Source organism: Podarcis gaigeae (assembly GCF_964106915.1).
Source record: "Podarcis gaigeae genome assembly, chromosome: 9".
In the NCBI taxonomy this organism is placed as follows: Eukaryota; Metazoa; Chordata; class Lepidosauria; order Squamata; family Lacertidae; genus Podarcis; species Podarcis gaigeae.
The window spans coordinates 2,306,785-2,327,485 of record NC_139685.1 but is presented as its reverse complement, the minus strand read 5'-3'; the positions used below and the strand labels follow the sequence as shown (position 1 = coordinate 2,327,485).

The 20,701-nt window shown below is 44.6% G+C and overlaps 2 protein-coding genes across 4 annotated transcripts in view; one reads left to right on the top strand and one right to left on the bottom strand.

Annotated features, from left to right (window-relative positions):
* TSPAN3 (tetraspanin 3) overlaps window positions 1-20,701 on the bottom strand; it is a 939,276-nt gene that overhangs the window by 291,012 nt on the left and 627,563 nt on the right. The gene's annotated exons all lie outside the window — the stretch shown is intronic.
* The window catches only part of UBE2Q2 (ubiquitin conjugating enzyme E2 Q2), a 42,876-nt gene continuing 30,873 nt past the window's right edge, over window positions 8,699-20,701 (top strand). The window contains exon 1 of one of the 3 annotated variants that reach the window (XM_083698395.1): window positions 8,699-9,028. In XM_083698395.1, coding sequence (XP_083554521.1) covers window positions 8,762-9,028 — 267 coding nt within the window. In that variant the 5' untranslated portion in view covers window positions 8,699-8,761. The remainder of the gene's footprint in view (window positions 9,029-20,701) is intronic. The other 2 variants (XM_083698396.1, XM_083698397.1) reach the window with 2 other exon arrangements.

Genomic DNA, 20,701 nt, shown 5'->3' with positions numbered 1-20,701 from the left:
TTGGTATTTTGCTTCTTTAATAGAATACAATGCAACATCAAACAAAACTACAGTGTGATGCATTTAAAAACAATAAAATGGCCACAAATAAACAAACAAAAACACAGCAGCACATTTTGAAGCATGTTTGCTTTTATTTATGACCCCTTCCACATTCAGCCTCTCTTACCAAGGCCCCGCTCAATTCACAACTAATGCATTCCAAAACATCTGGAGAGCAGCAAGCAGAGGGTGGCAGCTTCTGCATTATTCCAGAAATGACTGTGATGTGCTGGGAAAGGCAACCCAAGTGATCAAGGAACTGAAGCCACTGGACTCATTCTACTGAAAATGTTTGTATTACTGTCACTCTGCTGCCACCTCCTGACCAATTGCTCCACCTGAACCATAGCAGGGTTGCCATATGTCCTCTTTTTCCCGGATACACCCTCTTTTTCACTGGGTATGTAAAATGAGAGTCATTTTAACTTTTAACTATACATAGTTAAAAGTAGAAGTTGGCAAATGTGTCCTCCTTTTTGCTCTTCAAAATATGGCGACCCTAATTACCAGGTTCCAGGGGTACCAGGTGCTGCACCTACCCAGGGTCTGTACTTTCTTGTGGAAAATGAAGCGGGGTGCAGGGGTTCACAGCATTAACACTCCAAGGGTCTGGAGAATGGCTCATATCCTTGCCTTTGTTGGTTTAACAGCTCAGCCATTATCAGGCTGGCTTGGCTATTTCAGCAATTGAATCTCTGCTTGATCTGTGGATTCAGGCGGCTAGATTAAATTCTAACCCTTTAATGGTTTCAGGAACTAGGGGAGTCTGACCCACCTGCAAACTCATAATACTACACCCTCCCAAGAGAGACACATCTGTCCCAGATGAGGAAACAAAACACAGCTTCCTTGCAGAAAAATAACAGGTAGTCTAGCAAAAACATTAGAACACACATCATCATGAATGATAAGAAAGTACAATCACACCTTTAACCCAATACCAGCACAGTAACAGCTTATTCTTTTCATGCAAATTTCCATCCCATCACTGTAACATCAGGCCTTCCTCTTCCCACAGCACAGAGCAGCTTTCAAACACACACACACATACAGTGGTACCTTTGTTCTCAAACTTAATCCGTTCCAGAAGTCCCTTCCAAAACCAACGCGTTCCAAAACCAAGGCGCACTTTCCCATAGAAAGTAATGCCAAACGGATCAATCCGTTCCAGACTTTTAAAAGACTTTTAAAAACAACCCCTAAAAGAGCAATTTAACATGAATTTTACTATCAAACAAGACCATTGATCCATAAAATGAAAGCAATAATCAATGTTCTGTACTATATAATAAATAAGACAGTATCAGACCAAATATCACCTCAGAACACTGCAACTGGCAACAGAAGTCTTTAATTACGATGGGGGGGGGACTCAAATGAGCTGCACAAGGGTAAAAACAGGAGGGAAAAAACCTTAATTATGATGGGGGGACTTGAATTAGCTGCACAAGGGTAAAAATGGGATGAAAAAAGCCATAATTACAATGCGGGGGACTCAAATGGGATGCGCAACAGTGAAAACAGAAGCTCAGGAGCACGTTTGGTTTCCGCAGCAAAGTTGAAAAACCAGAACACCTACTTCCGGGTTTGCAGCGTCCGAGTTCTGAGATGTTTGGGAACTAAGCTGTTCAAAAACTGAGGTACCACTGTAGTTGTCAGAACAATTCCTTAAAAACCATTAAGTGGATCGCATCATCATCAACATTAAATAAAAACAAGTCAACAGCATTTCAAAAAAACAAACAAAAAATACACAGTAGAAAGCAATGGCAAAACTTCCAGGAAGGATCCACACCGTCCCCAAAGGCAGACCCCCCCCACCCTCCAGGCCATGCAGTTCCAAACCCCGACAGTTCTGCATGACACCATCATAGGAGGGGACAGATTCAGGGGGGTTGCTCACTATCTTGCCCAGGAATGTCTTCGTCCTCTGGCCAGCAGTGACTCCCCCAAGTCTTTAATGGAGGTTTCTCATCATCATCATCATCATCATCATCATCATTTTATTTGTAGGCCTCCTTTCCATAGTGAAAACAATGCTCAAGGGGGCTTACGGCATGACAAGATTTACATAATTACGAACTTAACAAAAGTCATAAGCAATAAATAAAGCACATCAAAAGGTACACAACCTAATGGAAAACAATTTCCACATAAATCATAAAATCTAAAACTAAAAAATACAGCATTAATATCAATAACAATTTAAACTACATAGATAAAAAATAAAAACAATTTAAAATAAAAACATTTTTTAAGGATCCATCTCTGTTGAGCAGCAGCAACAGCAGCAGCAGCAGCATCCTTTATGGAGCCCTCCAGGCCCCGCCCCAAGCCAGGGGGAGAGAGGCAGGGTGGGGCCCTTCATAGTCCCCAATACAGCTTCCCTTCTGCTGCCGCAGATCCTTCTAACTCAGGTGTAGGAAACCTTTATCAATCTGAGGGCAGCAGCATTGCCTCTTGACCTTTGAGGGGCTACATGCTGGTTTGGGGTGGGGCCAGAAGCAAGGCGGGTGGGGCAGTGGGTGTACATCTTACCTTCGAACAGAAGTTTACACTGCCACTACAAAATGTATTTGGTTTCTACAGTATACACCCATCTCCCCATCACAGTTTGGGCAGGTGAAAGATGGGACCTGGCCATGTGGTCTGGAGAGCCGCATAGAGGGGTCTGAAGATGCCAGGGCAGGGTTGCTCCGTGATCTAGGAGGCAAACTGAGGCAGTGGAATCCAAGGGGTGCCTCCGTGAGCAGGTGCCCTTCACCACTGATGGAGAAACGAGGAGAAGCGACTGCAATGGCTTCTGGATTCTGGCAAGAACTCATGAGAGCCATGAGAGATCTTGCTTGAACCTGGAAGCCACTGTTGCATGACCCTTGTAAGCAAGGCTTTGGTGGCAGAGAGGGGGGCTTCTTCCTTTCTTTGGCAATCACTCGTAGCCGAGTGTCTTCCATGATCACAGTCTTAGCCGTGAGTCTGTAAGTGATTGTGGAGACCAATTCTGGATCCACACTTCCTTCCACAGGGGGGACATAGGTTTCCGGGCAGGAGTTGATCACGTGGAGGGTTTGCCAAACATGCCTTCCTCTTAGCATGTTTTCCCCTTTCATCCTGAGTTCAAGCGTCTTTAAAGTCCACCATGCCTTTGGTAAAGGCTGTTCTCCAACTGGAGCACTCACAGGCCAGTGTTTCCTAGTTGTCAGTGTTTATACTACATTTTTTTTAGATTTGCCTTGAGAGAGCCTTTAAACCTCTTTTATTTAAAAGCATTACGCTTTCCATTTTTAAGTTTGGAATAGAATAGTTGCTTGGAATACGATAATCAGGCATCCACACAACATGACAAAGTTGATGTTGAAGAATCTTTGCTTCGACACTGGTGATCTTTACCTTTTCCAGTACATTGGCATTAGTTCGCCTGTCTTCCCAAGTGATGTGTAAAAATTTTCAGAGACACAGTTGATGGTATCTTTTGAGGAGCTGGAGGTGGAGTTTGTCCATGTTTCACAAGCGAGGGGGGCGTGCAGTGTGTATGAGGGGCAGCACCTTTCCGTATCATCTTGATATGGAAGTGTGCCTGGTTGCCCCTGTGCCAGGGATCAAACATTGAGCGCTTGAAGCATATGCAAACAAAGCAGATGCACCACCTACCACTAAGGGGCAGGTCTTTTGGCATCTCCCTCATTACAAGTATTTTATACTCACTAGAGGACAGAAGGAAACTGAAGGAAATCAGCCCTGAGTGCTCACTGGAAGGACAGATCGTGAAGCTGAGGCTCCAATACTTTGGCCACCTCACGAGAAGAGAAGACTCCCTGGAAAAGACCCTGATGTTGGGAAAGATGGAGGGCACAAGGAGAAGGGGACGACAGAGGACGAGATGGTGGGACAGTGTTCTCAAAGCTACCAGCATGAGTTTGACCAAACTGCGGGAGGCAGTGGAAGACAGGAGGGCCTGGCGTGCTCTGGTCCAGGGGGTCACGAAGAGGCGGACACCACAAGAAGAAGACAGAATGAACTTGTATAAAGTCTCATTTTCCTCTTGAAGGGGAAGAATGGATAAATACAGCACCAGGCTGTGTTCCTTTCCCCCAGCACCTTTTGCAGTTCAGGAATGAAAATATAAAGATGGCAGAAGGTGCCTCCAAGAGCTACTTCATAGTAGGAAAAAATTGATAGTTTTTTTCTCTCTCTCCCTCCATCTCTCATTGTTAGGACAGACACAATATAAATACTTATACAGATTGTATTTAATTTATGGAAATTTATTCATTGAAGTTTTAGACTGTAAGCCCAAAGGCACCTTGTTCACCGATATTTTGAAAACTGATATTTTCACTTTTACTGATATTTTGAGGAGCCTTTCCAGCTGAAGAGCAGGATAAAAATGCATTGAAATAATTAATGAGGGGACAAACAACTAGTGTCCATTAACACTATGTGGTACTTATTTATATATTTATGTGATAAACCGACAAATGCTGTGCACGAGGTGTTGTGCAAAGGCCACTAGAAAGGGACAAATCTGGATAAATCTAGAATGAGAAATGCCTTTTGTAATAAACCTATATTTATGGAATTAGTGTAATACTAATGAAATATTAAGTGATGTTGGAAAGGAAGTAATTGGCTTAAGCAGAAAGGTTAAAAATGGTTTGAATTTAGAAATTTTAGAGATTTGAGGATAAGATAAAATTAATGATATTAATGCAAAAAATGAAGTGGTTTGAGTAATAAGGGGAAATAAGAATTTGCAAGAATGGCTTGATTACAAATGATAATATGAAGTAATATTACATGGGATTACATAAACAAGGGTAAGAGAAGAGGGTATGAATTTGCTGAATAAATTTTCAAATGGAATACAAAGAGAGAGGTGAGAGGAAGTCAAGAAAATAAGTAAAAGAACAGTGAGAAATTGAAAGGAGGGTTTTTTTTACTTTTCTTTTTCTTTTTTCTTGTTTTTGTGTTGAATTTTTTTGGCTTTTGTATTTCTTTATTTTTTGGTGTTCTTCTTTGTTTCTTTTTTTCTTTTGTTGTTTTTGTAACCTTTTTTCTTGTTAAAATCTAATAAAATATTATTCAAAAAAAAAAAAAAATAGAAAGGGACAAATCTGGCATGCTCCAGATCTGTAATAAGACTCACCATTTTTGCTTTTCTTTCAATAATAGCAACCCCAAACCAGTAGGAACATAGGGTTAACACATGTCCTCTTTTTCCAGGACATGGCCTCTTTTTCAGGGGTAAAATTTCTGTCCAGGTGGATTTTTGAATTTGCCAAAATGTCCGGGAGTGCGGGAGTGGGCCACTTTATATGTTGCATATGCAGTACTAGACAACCAAGTGCAAAACATATACATACTGGTATGAGTTTTGCATTATGCAGGAAAGGACCAGGTCCTTGTTTCTGTATATTTTGAAGGGACATTGTAGAACGCGCCTGCTCCTTCACCCCCTCCCCCAGGAGCCAGCAAATGCTCTTTTTGCTCTCCAAAATGGGCAACCCTAGGACATCCTTATTATCTATTTCTCTCTCTCAACATCCATATGATGTATAATATGTATCAATATCTTGTGAACTGCCCTGAGATCTTTGGATGAAGGGTGTTGTTGTTGTTGTTATTATAATTATTATTATTATTCATCATCATCATCATCATCATCATCATCATCATCATACCACTTTTTAAAGTATGCAGTTTAAACGTTATTTTGAGCCAATACTACCCTATTGTGAGGGGAGGGGCCTTCCTGGATGAGATTGTGTCATAATATCTTTATCCCTTTGTTTCATTGTTTGTTACTTTGTTTACTTTGCATAGTTTGAAGTTGAAAGGTTTCTTCTGACACCCCTTTTTTAACACACACAGACACACATTTGTTGTTGGCATCCATCTATCTCAAAAGAAAATGGAGTGCACTTTTGTAGGTGAAGTCAAACTTACACCAAAATTACCTCCCAAAGGGCCTAAGTCTGGGCAGTGTGTACTGGGCTGCCCGCCTCTTGTCCTCACTGCAGGAATTGCCAGAAAGAGGTTACAAGGCGCCCTCCAACTAAGGGACTCCACTCAGGATTTGTGTAGAGTTTACTTCTTAGCCTTTTCTTCTCCTGAAGATATCCCGCAAAGTAGTGGAGGTTAAGGATCAGAATTTTCCTTCTCCTAGATGGGATACCTTACCAGGTTGATAAGCCCCACCTGTCCCTCACTTCCCTCTACAGAACGTACAGAAACCGCCTTCTCAGTCGTTGGATCCACTACTGGTCGCCTCCGCCCAATAGGCTGGAGCCTGTCTTTGTCTGCAGAGGAAGTCCCTAGCTCACTGAAGGTTTGAGACCCACTGGCTACCCTCACCTGCTTAAGACACCAGTGAAAGCTGTTCCTAGGGTGTGGGGCATGCTGACAGCTTCTAGGAGGCATGAGGAAGAGTCCTTTCCACACCCTTTTAAACTCTCATCCAATTCCCCCTGAGACCCCAATGCAATAAAATAGTTCCTCAAAGCTCAGAATGAACTTAGGCTTGCAAGAGCAGTTTAAAATAATAAAAAAGGTTTCTTCGGCTATGTTTGAAACAATATGATCAAGCAAGTAGTAAGTCCCTTGCATGGAAAATACAGAGAAATATTATCAGGTGACAAAAAGAAGGTGGAACTGTTCAACGCCTACTTTGTCTTCACCCAAAAGGAAAGCAATGCCCAACCTGGTGATAACATAATAAATGATGCAAGGAGGGAGCTGCATCCCAAAATAGGACAAGAGGTGGTAAGGGAACACCAGGCTACTTTAAATGAATTCAAATCTCTAGGGCCTGATGAGCTACACTCAAGGGTACTAAAAGAGTTTATGGATGTAATCCCAGAGTTTCTGTCTATAAAACAGGTGAGGTCCCTGCAGGCAAATGTTGTCCCCATCTTCAAAGGGGAGGAGGCGAAGTCCCAGGTAACTACTGACTGGTGAGCTTGATGTTGTTACCAGGAAAGGTTCAAAAACAGATAATTAAACAGTCAGTCTGTGAGCACTTAGAAAAGGATGTTGTGATTACTAAGATCCAACATGGGTTTCTCAAAAACAAGTCATGCCAGATGAATCTCCTTCTTTATAGCCTTACAAGCTTGGTGGATCAGGGGGATGCTGTGGATGTAGTGTATCTTGATTTCAGTAAGGCTTTTGACAAATGATATTCTTGCGGAGACACAGGGAAAATGAAAGAGAGAGCCAAAGTGAAATAATGCAACTTGGCAGCTCAGACAGTGATACAGACACAGGAATACATGGAGTGCCCTCTCCAAAACCTCATAGGATCAGGAGATTGGCCAAGAAGCGCAAAAGGGACAGGAAGAGAAGGTGGGGAGTTTCCCTGTTGGGGGAAACAGGGGCGGACCTCAGTTCTGGCAACTGTGCTTTCTGAGGATGAAGGACATTAGCTGAGTTCTGACCAAGACCTTTTGATTTGACTAATAAATCTGAAATAATTAACTGCCAGAGTCGTCTCACTTGTGTGGGAAAGAGCCAAGCCATTACAGTATGGAAAGGATCTAGGTGGTCTTGGCAGACCTCAAGCTTAACACACAACAGTGTAATGCAGCAGCAAAAAATGTGAATGCTATTCTAGGCTGCATCAAGACTACTATCGTGTCCCAATCACAGGAAGTCATAGTCCTGCTCTATTCTGTCTTGGTCAGGCCACACCTGGAGTCCAGTGTCCAGTTTTGGGTGCCACAATTTAAGAAGGATATTGATGAGCTGGAAGGTGTGAAGTGGATGGCAACCAAGATGATCCAGGGTCTGGAAACCAAGCCTTACGCTGAGGAATGGTTGAGGGAGTTTGGGTATGTTTAGCATGGAAAAAAGGAGATTGGAGAAGAGATAGGATGGCCATCTTCAAATGGCTGTCACATGATGGATGGGGCAAACTTGTTTTCTCCTGCTTGGGGAAGGCTTATAAGAAAGGAAATGCCGACTAAACCCCACTTAAGAACTTTCTGACAGTAAGAGCTGTTCGACCCTGGAATGGACTCCCTTGGGAGGCTGTGGGGATTTTTAAGCAGAGGTTGGATGGCCATCGGTCCTGGATGCTTTGCACTGTAGGGGTCGGACTAGGATCTAGATGACCCAGCTCTGATTTCCACCCCGCGGGAAGAGGCCGCTTTCTTCCTCCCCTTCTGCGAAGCCCTCCTCTGTTTCGTTTCAGCTTCGTGGGGCTTCCGACCTCCTCGCCGTCTCCCCCCGAAAAAGCGAAACAGCGCGGCCTCCTCCTCCCCCCCCCCCCGAGAGACCCCTTGGGATGCTGTGGGGAGGGCGGGGCGCCGCCTGCTCCTCGGGGTCGGCCCAAACCCTGCCCCGTGGGTGGGTCTGACCCTGCCTGGGAGGAAGGGGCCGGCCCAGCAAGAGAGCGAGCCAGCCAGCCAGCCAGAGAGAGAGCGAGGAGCACGGAGACCAGCCGCCCCGGCCTAGTCCTCCAGAGCCACAAGTCGGCCGGCCGGCGGGCGGGCGGGCGGGCGAGCGGAGAGCGCGGCTTCCCTCAGCGCAGCGGGCCGAGGCGGCGGCGGCGGCGGTGTTTGCGCTGCTCCCCGGCGGGCGGGGGCCTCCCGCGGGGCCGGCCGGCTTCTCCGAGGCGCCCCCGCCGCCCTCGAGGCCGAGCCGCAAGCGCAGGCCGGGCGGCAGCGAGGCGGGCGGGCAAGGCAGGCCGCGTCCGGCGGGCCCCGGAGATGCGGCCAGGATGTCTGTGTCAGGGCTGAAGGCCGAGCTGAAGCTGCTCGAGTCCATCTTCGACAAGGACCACGAGCGCTTCCGCATCGTCTCCTGGAAGCTCGACGAGCTCCACTGCCAGTTCGTGCTGCTCCCCGCCGCCGCCGCCGCCGCCGCCGCCGCCACGGCCCCGACCACCCCCGCCGGCCCCGCCGCCAGCAGCCCCGCCAGCGCCGGGGGAGGCAGCCTCCCCGCGCCCCCGCCGCCGCCGCCGCTCACCATCCACTGCAACATCACGGTGGGTGCCGCCGCCGCCGCGCCTCGGGGGGCCAAGGGGAGCCGCGGGAGGCCTCATAGCCTGCGGGGGGGGGGCACACCGAGGGGGGGTTGCCCAGCTTTGTTTTGCATTTCTCCCTCCCCCCTTGCCCCGGCTCTCCCCTTCCTCATCCTCACAACAGCCCTGCCATGTGGGGTAGGCCGAGGGGGGCTGGGCTCCCACGGAGCTTCTTCCCCCCGTCTGGAGGGGAGGGAGGGAGGGAGGGAGAGTTCCTCTGGAGTACTTGCTCCGGGGCAGGAGCCCTAGGAGGGAAGAGAGGCTCTGGCTGCCTCCCCGCTGCCCCCCAGGAGTGTGAGAAACTGGGCCCGTGTAAGAGGTGAAGGCAACGCAGGCGTTGAGGAGGGGGGCTTCCTCACTTTCTCTGTTCTCTTTTTGCATTTATATCCCAACCTGTTCCTCCAAGGAGCACAAGGTGGGGTACCTGGTTCTCCCCATTGCCCAAGGGTCACCAAGTGAGACTTGAAGGCTGGTCTCTCCCACTACACTGCGCTGGCTCTCTCACCTGCTTGCCCAAATTTTCAGAAGAGGGGTAACTCTCCAGGATGTGGGGTAAGGAGCCCCCAGGAGGGCTGGTGGGTGCTGTGTCCTCAGCCCATCTAGTGAGGAAGCAGGAGGTAGGGAACAGTCCAAGGACTGAGAAATGGGGTTGGGAGGTGGCCATAGCCACAGGTTTGGGACACCCTTCAAGGGACCTGGGGGATTATTTATTTGAGGCAGACTAGGTTTACTATGCCAGGGAGTTGGAGATTGGGGCTGGCCCAGGTTTGGGCTTGTCACTTGGGGAGGTAAGAGTTCTGCTTGGGGGGGGGGACACCCCACAGTGGTTTGATTTGGCCTCCTAGAAAAGGGAGCTTTGGGGACTGGGAGTAGGAGGCAGCCCAAGCGTCAGGGTGGGGTAGAGAACCATGAGCTCAGGTTGTGAGGCTGAGTCACTCCAGAGTCTGGAGAAGGCCTCAATTTCTGGGGATTAGAATGAGACTGGTGATGGTCCAACCCTTTTTTGACATAATTTTTTATTGATTTTCATACAATTTAACAAATTCAGTTTTCATACAATATTCCCTTCACATTTTGATTTCCCATCCTCACTTCCATGATGTTTCTGTTCATATCCTTTGATCTACTGCCTTAGATATAATACATATTTCTATAACGTATATCCTACATTACATTCCTTTATTGTTCTTATTCCTTTGCTTATATTTCCAGTTCTGCCTGTGATTTCATTTGGCTATAATATTTTATCAGATAGTCTAAAAATTGCTTCCACTCTTCCACAAACATTTTATCTCTTTGGTCTCTTATTTTTGCCATCTCCATAGAGTCTAAATCTCCTCTTTTGTTGGAACTTCTGTTCATTTCTGCATATACAATATTCTGGTTGCAGTGGAAGTATACATAAACATTTAACCAACTTTTTTGAGACCTCTGCCTCAATTATTCCCAAAAGAAATGCTTCAGGCTTTTGGGGATGACTGTTTTAAAGATCTTTTTTAATTCATTGTGTATCATCTCCCAAAAGCTTGTTTTTTTACAAGTCCACCACACATGAAAAAATAACCATTGGGACTGTTTTAATTTCCAACATTTACTTGATATAGTCTTATACATTTTAGCCAGTTTGTTAGATATTAAATACCATCTGTATATCATTTTCAAATACTTTTCCTTTAATGTGTAGCAAGCAGTAAATTTCATATCTACTTTCCACAACTTTTCCCATACAGCCATATCAATATTATGTCCCAAATCTTTTAGCCCAGTGTATCATTGCAGACTTAACCAATTTGTCTTTCGTTTCCCATTCTAATAACATTTTGTAGATTTTCAAAATCATTTTTCCTTTACCTTTTAACAGTGTTAATTCAGATTCAGATCTTTGGTCTGCTGTCATACCTCGGGTTGAAGTTGATTCAGGTTAAGCGTTTTCGGGTTGTGCTCTGTGGCGACCCGGAAGTAATGGAACGCATTACTTCCGGGTTTCGCCGCATGTGCAGACTGTCAAAATGACGTCACACACATGCGCAGAAGCGGCGAATTGCGACGAGTGCAGATGCGGGTTGCGTTCGCTTCAGGATGTGAACGTGGCTCCAGAACGGATCCCGTTCGTATCCAGAGGTAAAAGGTAAAGGTAAAGGTACCCCTGCCCGTACGGGCCAGTCTTGACAGACTCTGGGGTTGTGCGCCCATCTCACTTAAGAGGCCAGGGGCCAGCGCTGTCCGGAGACACTTCCGGGTCACGTGGCCAGCGTGACATCGCTGCTCTGGCGAGCCAGAGCCGCACACGGAAACGCCGTTTACCTTCCCGCTGGTAAGCGGTCCCTATTTATCTACTTGCACCCGGAGGTGCTTTCGAACTGCTAGGTTGGCAGGCGCTGGGACCGAGCAGCGGGAGCGCACCCCGCCGCAGGGATTCGAACCGCCGACCTTTCGATCGGCAAGTCCTAGGCGCTGAGGCTTTAACCCACAGCGCCACCTGCGTCCCATCCCGTATCCAGAGGTACCACTGTATAAAGCCATATGTCCTATCTTTCTTACATAGTTCATTTACTTGATGATATTAGAGCCATCACTCACTTTTGGACTTCTTGTTGTTTCAACTCACAACAGTCTCCAGAAAACCTTAATATGTAAAACCTCTATATGTACCCCATTTTGCTTCCACATTCAATTTCTTTTGTGCACATGCCTCTATTGGAGATAACCACAATGGTGTTTTCCTTTCAAATAAATTTTTATATCGGGTTCACACACTACTTGCAATTTAAAAATTCTTTGTGAACCTTACCCTTCTCATACCATAAATATACATGCCACCCAAACCTTCTAGATCAAATAACCCAGTGGTGTTCAAACTTTTTTCAAAGAGGGCCAGATTTGATGAAGTGAAGGGCCATGAGGGCCAACCAAAGTTGTTGATCCTTTTTTTAAGGACTGAAGTTGTTGTTTTTTTTAAAGGAAAGAAACTGCCACTTGGGCCAGATTAAACCAACCGACGGCTGGATTAGGCCCCCGAAACGGACTTTGGACATACCTGAAAAAACTATTGTTTTTCAGTACCAGCCATTCCCTCTTCCAACTCATACAGGCAGCTTTATAACATAGTTTTAAGTCTGGCAGTGAAAATCCTCCTCTTTCTTTAGCATCAGTTAATATTTTAAATTTAATCCTGTTTCCCTCCCCATCCCAGACTTTAGGACCTTGCCATTCTAGAGAAAGGGTTGGGGGAGGCATCCTTTCTTGAGGTAGGGAAGATTGATATAGGGTAGATGAGGAGGGGTGATTTCTTATGTTACTCTAGGGCTTGCTTAGTTATGGGGAGGCAGAGAGTCATTCCTAATGAAGCAGAGAAGAAAAGACACCCAAGGTTCTTTTCCCTTCCTGTTGCTGTCAGATGAGCTGGTGGCTCATCCGTAGCTATTGGGGGGGGGACGACTAGCCAGGTATTATGTCCCAGAGGGGCACCATTGAGGCTCCCAGTCTCTCTGTGTGTGTATTCTAGGTGTTCCAAACTGGGTCTTTGAAGCATTGGGTGGGTGGGTGTGCGCGTGCGCACCTAAGATCAATAGTCCTGTGGTGGAGCATACATGGGGGCTACTCCCCGAAGATCAGGTGGCGACAAGAGAGGCTCTGTTGAGGCTGTGTTCTTAAATATGAAGGGAACTCCGTTACTACCATCCAGATCTCACATGGCTACACTTGGTTTTTTTGTGTGTAAATTCTGAATCTTCATAGGTTAAAAACTTCCTACTCAGGACTTCATTTTCTCCTTCAAAGTTGAACAGTTATCACTTTGTTAATTTGTTTTTTAGAACCTTTCTTTGCTCTTCTTCGACTACGCAGTAGGCATATTGCCTCTCTTTCCCTCTTTGTTATTCCCTTTGTTTTCTCTCTGGAAATATGATTTGCATTACAGTGGTACCTCGTAAGACGAAAAACTCACAAGACGAAAGAGTTTTTCGTTTTTTGAGTTGCTTCGCAAGAGGAATTTCCCTCTGGGCTTGCTTCTCAAGACGAAAACATCTTGCAAGTTTGTTTCCTTTTTCTTAAAACCGTTAATGCAATGCATTCCTATGGGAATCTGTGCTTTGCAAGATGAAAAAACTCGCAGAACGAATTAATTTTGTCTTGCGATGTACCACTGTACTGAAGTTTTGGGAAGGGCAGTCTGAAAGGAAATGTACTTCCCTCCTCTTCAGCCATTCAACTTATTTAAGTATAGGAGTGCTTGCAACAGACAGCTTTGACAAAAGAAGCCAGAAGATTTTGTTTCTTTAAATTGAAACAAAAGTGTTGCACGGCGGGTGTATGTGTGTGAGAGAGAGAGCAGAACGTGGGCAAAGTGCTCCTCCCTGATTAGTTGGAAGTTAGATTAAGTAAGTCCTCTTTACCCATGATAGGTGGAAGCCCAGAGAGAACAAGGAGTGTGCCCATATTGTTGAATGTGTGACCTGCTTTTAAAACAAGGCATGAGCTGAGTAACTTGCCTCTCCACCAGCTGAGGAGGTACTAGCTTGAAAGCAAGTCAGGAATTCTCTGTTTGGAGTAAAAAGGTAAAAGGTAAGGGGTCCCTGGATGATTAAGTCCAGCCTGGACTGTGGGGTGCGGCGCTCATCTCGCTTTCAGGCTGAGGGAGCCAGTGTTTGTCCACAGACAACTTTCCGGGTCATGACTAAACTGCTTCTGGTGCAACGGGACACTGTGAGGGAAGCCAGAGCACATAGAAACGCCATTTATCTTCCTGCAATATAGTGATACCTCAGTTTTCTAATATCTTGGAAGTCGAACATTTTGGTTTTTGAACATCTTGGAAGTCGAACGTTTCGGTTTTCGAACACCGAAAACCCAGACGTAACTCGGTCCCAGGATTGCTGAAGAAGGCAGATCACTTAAGGAAAAAACCCAATTGAAGAGAGGTGGGCAAGGTAGAAGGCTAGAGTTGCCCCCTGGCCGGACTTCTCTGCCATTAAACCCACACTCTGCTACTGGCTCTCTCTCCTCTGAGAAACTACATGTATTGAATTTCTGCTTCCTATTCAGCATTTAAAGGTCTAGGAGCCCTACTAGAAAGAAATGGGTAGCAACCCAATGTAGGACCATGAAGGGCTATGAGCTGGGAACATTTTCCTTAATGTTTATAGATTTAGAGCCCACCTGTTTAAAAGACAACTTTCTCATAAGGAAAGCACACAGATATATCACTCAGACTGTTATGTCGTATAACTATATATACGCACACATACATAAAAACATAAAGCAGAGCACTAAAATTAAAAGTTCTAATGAACATGCAGGCAATGAAACACATTAAAATAAAATCAGCTGCAGCAGAACCTTAGAATTATAATGCAACCACAATAAAACAGCATCACAGATTGCAGGTCCAATTAAAATAATTACAAAAAGGCCACGGTAACCAAATAAGTTTTCAAGGTCCATTTGAAGCAATGGAGCCTGTCTGATCATGCTTGGGGGAAAAGTTATTTAGATACAGCATGCAAATTTACTACTTTTGTAATATGACATAAATTTAAAATGTGATTTCCCCCCACCGCGTTGAATCTCCCTCTTTTCTCAGTTTCAATTTGTTTGGTCTATATACTAAGTATATATATATATATATATATATATGCTTTCGTAGATTTTCACGGGTACAGGAATGCAGGTGTATATATATACACACACACACACACACACACTATATACTAAGTATAACTATATACTAAGTTGGATAGTGTTTTCGAGGTGACCAGCATGAGTTTGACCAAACTGCGGGAGGCAGTGGAGGACAGAGGTGCCTGGCGTTCTCTGGTCCATGGGGTCACGAAGAGTCGGACACGACTAAACGACTAAACAACAACAACATATACTAAGCATCAAAGGTGAGTAAGAGCAGAGGTACACAAGTTTGAAACCATCAAAAGATTTCTCAGCCAAAAACTAACACTAGAGTTACAGGATTTGATAAACCCTTGTAGGAGTGGTAGGTACCTGTTGATGGGAGCCACTAGTGCAGCCTACTGAATCCTGAATTGCCACACACCATAGTAGTTCCCACCCCTTTTGAAGTTTTCTTCTCCCACAAGGCAAATGTCATATGGTTCCTATAGTGTACATATTGTTGTACGCTGCCTTGATAGTTTATATGAAGGCAGTATATAAATGCTATTATACATAAATTTAAATTAATGTTGGCTAACAGCTTGCCACCCCTACTGGTAAAACAGCCCTGTGACACTCAGCTGTGAAGTGGCATAGCTCTTTTTGGAGGCTTGCACGTTGGTGCCATACCTTCCTGCAAAGCTGTAAACATTCTAGGAATTCAATGCCACCGGTAAACTGGCAAAGGGTTTTGAGCCAGCAGTCCTATGCACACTTCAAAGTAAGCCTCAGTGAAATTGGTGGAGCTTGTTTCTGATTAAACACAGATAGGATCAGTTTACATATTGGTTGAAATGGCTGTGTATGGCACTGGGCTTCCTTGATGAGTCTTGCTTATTTTGTGGAAGAAGAGGTAAGTTCATGCCAACAACCGTTCATTTCTCCTGTCCTGCCCAGGGTGGGAAGGAGCAGTTGTGGTGATGCTCATGGCTTACTGTCATTGTGTAGGAGAAACTGAAAAGGTCCCTGCTTGCTTGCAGTGTGTTAGGACTGTAGTTTTATAGAACTAATGCTCAACTTGGCTCAGTGCTGTTTTAATGTGACATGTGATGAAAGTGAGCTGTTTCAGATAGGAAAAACTCAGGATTGTTCTATACAAACAGAAATTCTAGCCATGTCAAGCTGCTCTGCAGACTAAATATCAACCATCGCTGTTGATATTTAGAAATGCAGAAACTCTGCTTCTCTTTGTGTAGGAGAGGAATCCCTATTGGATCTTAACTGGTTGAGATCCTTTATTCCAGCCTTCCCCAACCTGGTGCCCTCCAGCTGTGTTGGACTTCAGCTTCCATCAGCCCCAGCCAAGGGAGCAATGGAAATCTCCACCTTATTTGGGAATTTGCTAGTTACACTTCTCTTAAGTACTCAAACTGAATATAAGTTCAGCTCCCTGATTTAAGCAGCCATAACCATTTATTTGACTTGGATTGTGCTTCTAAACCCATTGAACCAAAGTTGGGTTTATTTCTGAGTCAAGGGCCAAGTAAGTGTGCTGACACCATAAACAGGTTTATTATGCTAAAAAGCTTTCACTGTCTGGCAGCCACACTTAACAGCACGAAGCCCTGTGAGTCCCATGAGGGTCTCAAGAGCGAAAGGAGTCAATAGTCTTGAGGTGCCTGTTCCTCCCCTGCTCCCCCAAGGGGCCTGTGCACTAGAACTTGAGTGCCATGTCAGGCACCTGCCCTACTTTGGGAAAAGCTGACTTAAGCTGTTCTTGGGACTTCCTTAGCAATGTCAGCGTGCCTTTGGCACAGAGGTGTTGTACTGTTTACAGCAAACAAGATGTACTTTAGCTCATGCTGCTTCAAGAGGGAATTGTCTGTTCTGCCTGGAACTACTGTCCCTGCTGCACAGAATTGTGTTTGTATGTGGTCCTTACGCAATAAACAGATGAAGGCGTTGACACACTGGATAATTGAAAATGGCTGTGCCAGCTTGTCATAGGCAGTCAGACTCATTTTATGCCATGGGGTGTAATTCTAATGCTGTGTTCTTTTTTTTTCATGGCCAGTAAGGCATTTTGGGACATAGGACTACTGGCAGCAGCTGGCCCTCTGAGTGTTTACTGGCCCAGGGGGACCTGCATCATGATCACATAGCCAAAAGTCGGGGAATTAATCTTCTTCCTAAGAGGAGACTCCTGGAGGTAGTTTGTGTGAACCCAAAGGCTTGATAGTTTGCAGGCAGCATCAGTAGTACTATAGAGCTCGGAGTTGCAGCAATTTCCCTTCAGGGGTGTAAAGCAATCTGTAAAAGCTGCCTTGATTGTTTCTGCACCTACCCCAAAAGAGATATTGGCATGTTTAGCTATACCTGTATTTACCTATACCCATAGGAAGGGGAGATATTTTCTGCATTCTAAACATCCTCTGTGGACTGGAGTAGGTATTATCAACTTGTTTCTTTGGCAGAAGCCTCTGGGCCTCCATAGAACTGCACAGTGAAGAAATGCAGGTATTCCAAAGGAAGGAGTGGGCAGTTGCTAGCTGATAATAAATATCCATTCATCCTGCCTCTCTTCCACAAGGGAGGGAAGCTAAAGGAGACTTACAGTGTTCACAGTCATTTCCCATCCAAGCACAGACCAGGCTCCATATACCGTACCTTCTGACCATAGTTCTAAATTGTCAGACACCCTAAATAGCTCCTGCTTCCTTCAACATGTTTTAATAAATAGCAAGCATCCTAAATCATGGCAGGAGTCTTGCAAAATAAAAACTGGTGCCAAGCAACATGACCCATCTGCTTCTAATATAAACAGTGGAACTTGGTGCAACCTATGGCAAAAACTGTGAATCTGTTCCCTTTTTGAGAACGGCAGACCGCCTTGACTTTTGCTGAGACCTGTGCTAAGCGTTACATGCTTCCTTTAAGTATTTCTGCATTCAAGTAGCAGAAATCCAGTATTAAGGGAAACAGGAACTCTTTGATCTAAAGGTGTGTAGAACTGTTGGTCATTAGGGATGTTTGTTTTAGAATATGCTAGTGTTGCAGAATAAACTTGAGCCTTTGTTATGTCTTCAACGGGGTTAGTTCTGATACACAGCAGTTCATTTGTGACTGGGCTGCACAGGAAGTCTCTGTATAGATATTTCCCTGCACATAGGAAAGTATCTAAAACTCTTCTTTCTGATCTATTTATTCTTCTGTATGGAGGAGCATTTGATCATTTGGGTCCCCTATCTGCAATCTGATATAATGTATCGCAGAAACAGATTTAGCACATCCATCTGCTGTTTGTGACAAACTTGACAGATGTTTATCTGGGAAATCATTTCATACATATAGTAGCAAGGGAGTGGGGGAAACAAGTTCACTAACAAAGCAAGGAGAGACCTTCTTGTGCTTGGTCATAATTCATTTTCAGATGGGATTTTTTGAGGATACATAATTAAAATAAAAATGTTGAGGGCCAGAAAGCAACATTTCTGTGCACAAGAAGCTGCCCAGTAGCAGACCTATCTAGCTTGTCTGCTGCTGCTCCCCAGAGTGTTAGACAGAGGCTTCCTTTGAAGATTTTGCAGATTACATGCACTGAAAACAGTCCTTCTGACCTGGGATTCTCTGCTCCAGTTGCCACATCTCTCTGGAAACAATTGTTTTGTGTCCCAAGTGAGCAGCTATTGGTAGATCTTCCACTTCTAGCCGTTAAGATACTGTATGTTAGACATTTACTAAGGGCCAAATTAGACATAAGATGTGTGAATGTGTTTGATGCATATTTTTTAGCTGCCAGGGAGTAGGGCCTAGGCAGCATTGGAGCCAGAGCGAGTGGGGTGGATGAGTTTAATTCTTCCTCCCTGACAAAAAGTGGCAGCTCTGAAGGTGCTGTTTGCGTGCAGTTTCAAGGGAGCAACCTTTTGTTGTTGGGACAGTGGAAATGTTGAACTTTTCTTCCTTCTCCCCTGTGCTCCCAGTCTGTATTCTTTACATTCATGTCAGTCAGGCGTCGTGTCTGGTGTTCTCCTGAGCCTTCTCACTTTGGGGTGCCAGTGTCCACAGACTAGCAAACAAGCCTCAAGAGTTGCATTATATATATATATATATATATATTTTATATATATATATATATATATATATATATATATATATATGCAGGTTTTGGTGTCCTCGGGTGTCTTCCCGTGTAAAAGTTGGGGTGTCTAGGCGACGTTTCGACGAGGTCTCACTCGTCATCTTCAGGCTGGTGCTTTCGGCTTCTTGTTACTGGAACAGAGCGGGATCTCAATGTTTGAGTTCCTATAAATACTGTAGAGGGGGTGTGGTGTCTAGCCTCCAATGTTCTGGGCAGAGAGGAAGTTCCCAGGCTAGTGTGCCTTTTCTTCTTTTGTTCCTTAATTACTTGAGAGATACCTTGAGTGATTTCTTGAGTGATATCCTGAGTACCACTTAGGTGGGTCATTAGGTGTGGATTAGTTGCTAAAGTCTTTGTGTCTTGACCTCTTGAACTTTGTGAAGAGTTTTCCTGAGAAGATGGCTGTATTGCACTTAGTTGTGCTTTGGCTTGGCTTCGTGTATAGGGGCGAGCTGTGGTTTTGTGGCTTGTGTCAGCCAGATCTGTGTAGGGATTGCAGGGGGGTGCAGCATCCGGAGGTGCCACCATGGATTGGCACACTAGTAATTAAGGAATTAATTAATTGTAATTAGTAATTAATTGTAATTAATTAGTAATTAGTAATTAATTGGCACACAAGTAATTAAGGAACAAAAGAAGAAAAGGCACACTAGCCTGGGAACTTCCTCTCTGCCCAGAACATTGGAGGCTAGACACCACACCCCCTCTACAGTATTTATAGGAACTCAAACATTGAGATCCCGCTCTGTTCCAGTAACAAGAAGCCGAAAGCACCAGCCTGAAGATGACGAGTGAGACCTCGTCGAAACGTCGCCTAGACACCCCAACTTTTACACGGGAAGACACCCGAGGACACCAAAACCTGCATATATATATATATATATATATAAAATGATATTTATTAGAATTTCCAGTAGTACAAAAAAGTAAAACAGAAAAAAAGAAAAATTCAACATTTACAATCCATATTTTCAATAACTTTTTTCCACAACTTCCCCACGCCTCCCCTTCTTGTATTCCATGTCCAAAAATTTGTTCAACAAGTTCTTATCCCTAAATTTTTAACCTTAATTTGTTGTTATATTAAATTCAATTTGTATATCAACTTTTAGCTTATATACATCAATCATTATACTTAAAGACTTTTTCTAAGATCGACCCAGTTTCCCTTCCATGAATTCCCCATTTTAATACTAGTAACAACACAAAAAGAAAAAAAAGATAGAAAAAATCAAAATATTTTTGTAGACCCTTTGGATTTCCAAACCCCACCCTCCCTTCCCCGGTTTCGATCCCCGAACCATTGTCCATTAGTCCATCTATTATCAGCCTGGCAACCTCACGTCTGAGGCCCTTAGATCTCTCTCAGTCCCTCTCTGCCGGTTTCTTTGAAATTCCTTTATGTTAAACACCAAGTCTCGGAGGGGCACTATCCCTATAATGCCCATGTTCCTTCCAGCCAGACCTCCATATTTAAAGGTGGAGCTCAAGTCTTGTTTCTCAATCCTTTTAAGTCCAAATAGCCGATTTTCCAATTCAAACCCAGTTTTTATCATCCAGTTCTTATTTTCTTTAATGTCCATCTTGACAGGCCTCCGGCTCTCCTTTGCCTTCTGCAACATTGCAGCCCCTCCTTCCTGCTCCTCCTGTTCAACATGTATTTCTTTCTCCACTTCCTCAATTTTCTCAAGTTTCTTTTCTTGTTCAACTGCCTGGGTTATGTACATTGAGTCCTTTTCCAGCTCAGTAGATTCCTTTACTGTTGGCTTCAAAGTTATGGCACTTGTAGACAAAACATGACCTTGCTCTTGTAACTTACGCAACTTTCTCACGAGAAAAATAACCTCATCCAGGTCAGCTAGTATTTTTCGACCTATTTCCATTTTTGTGATGTC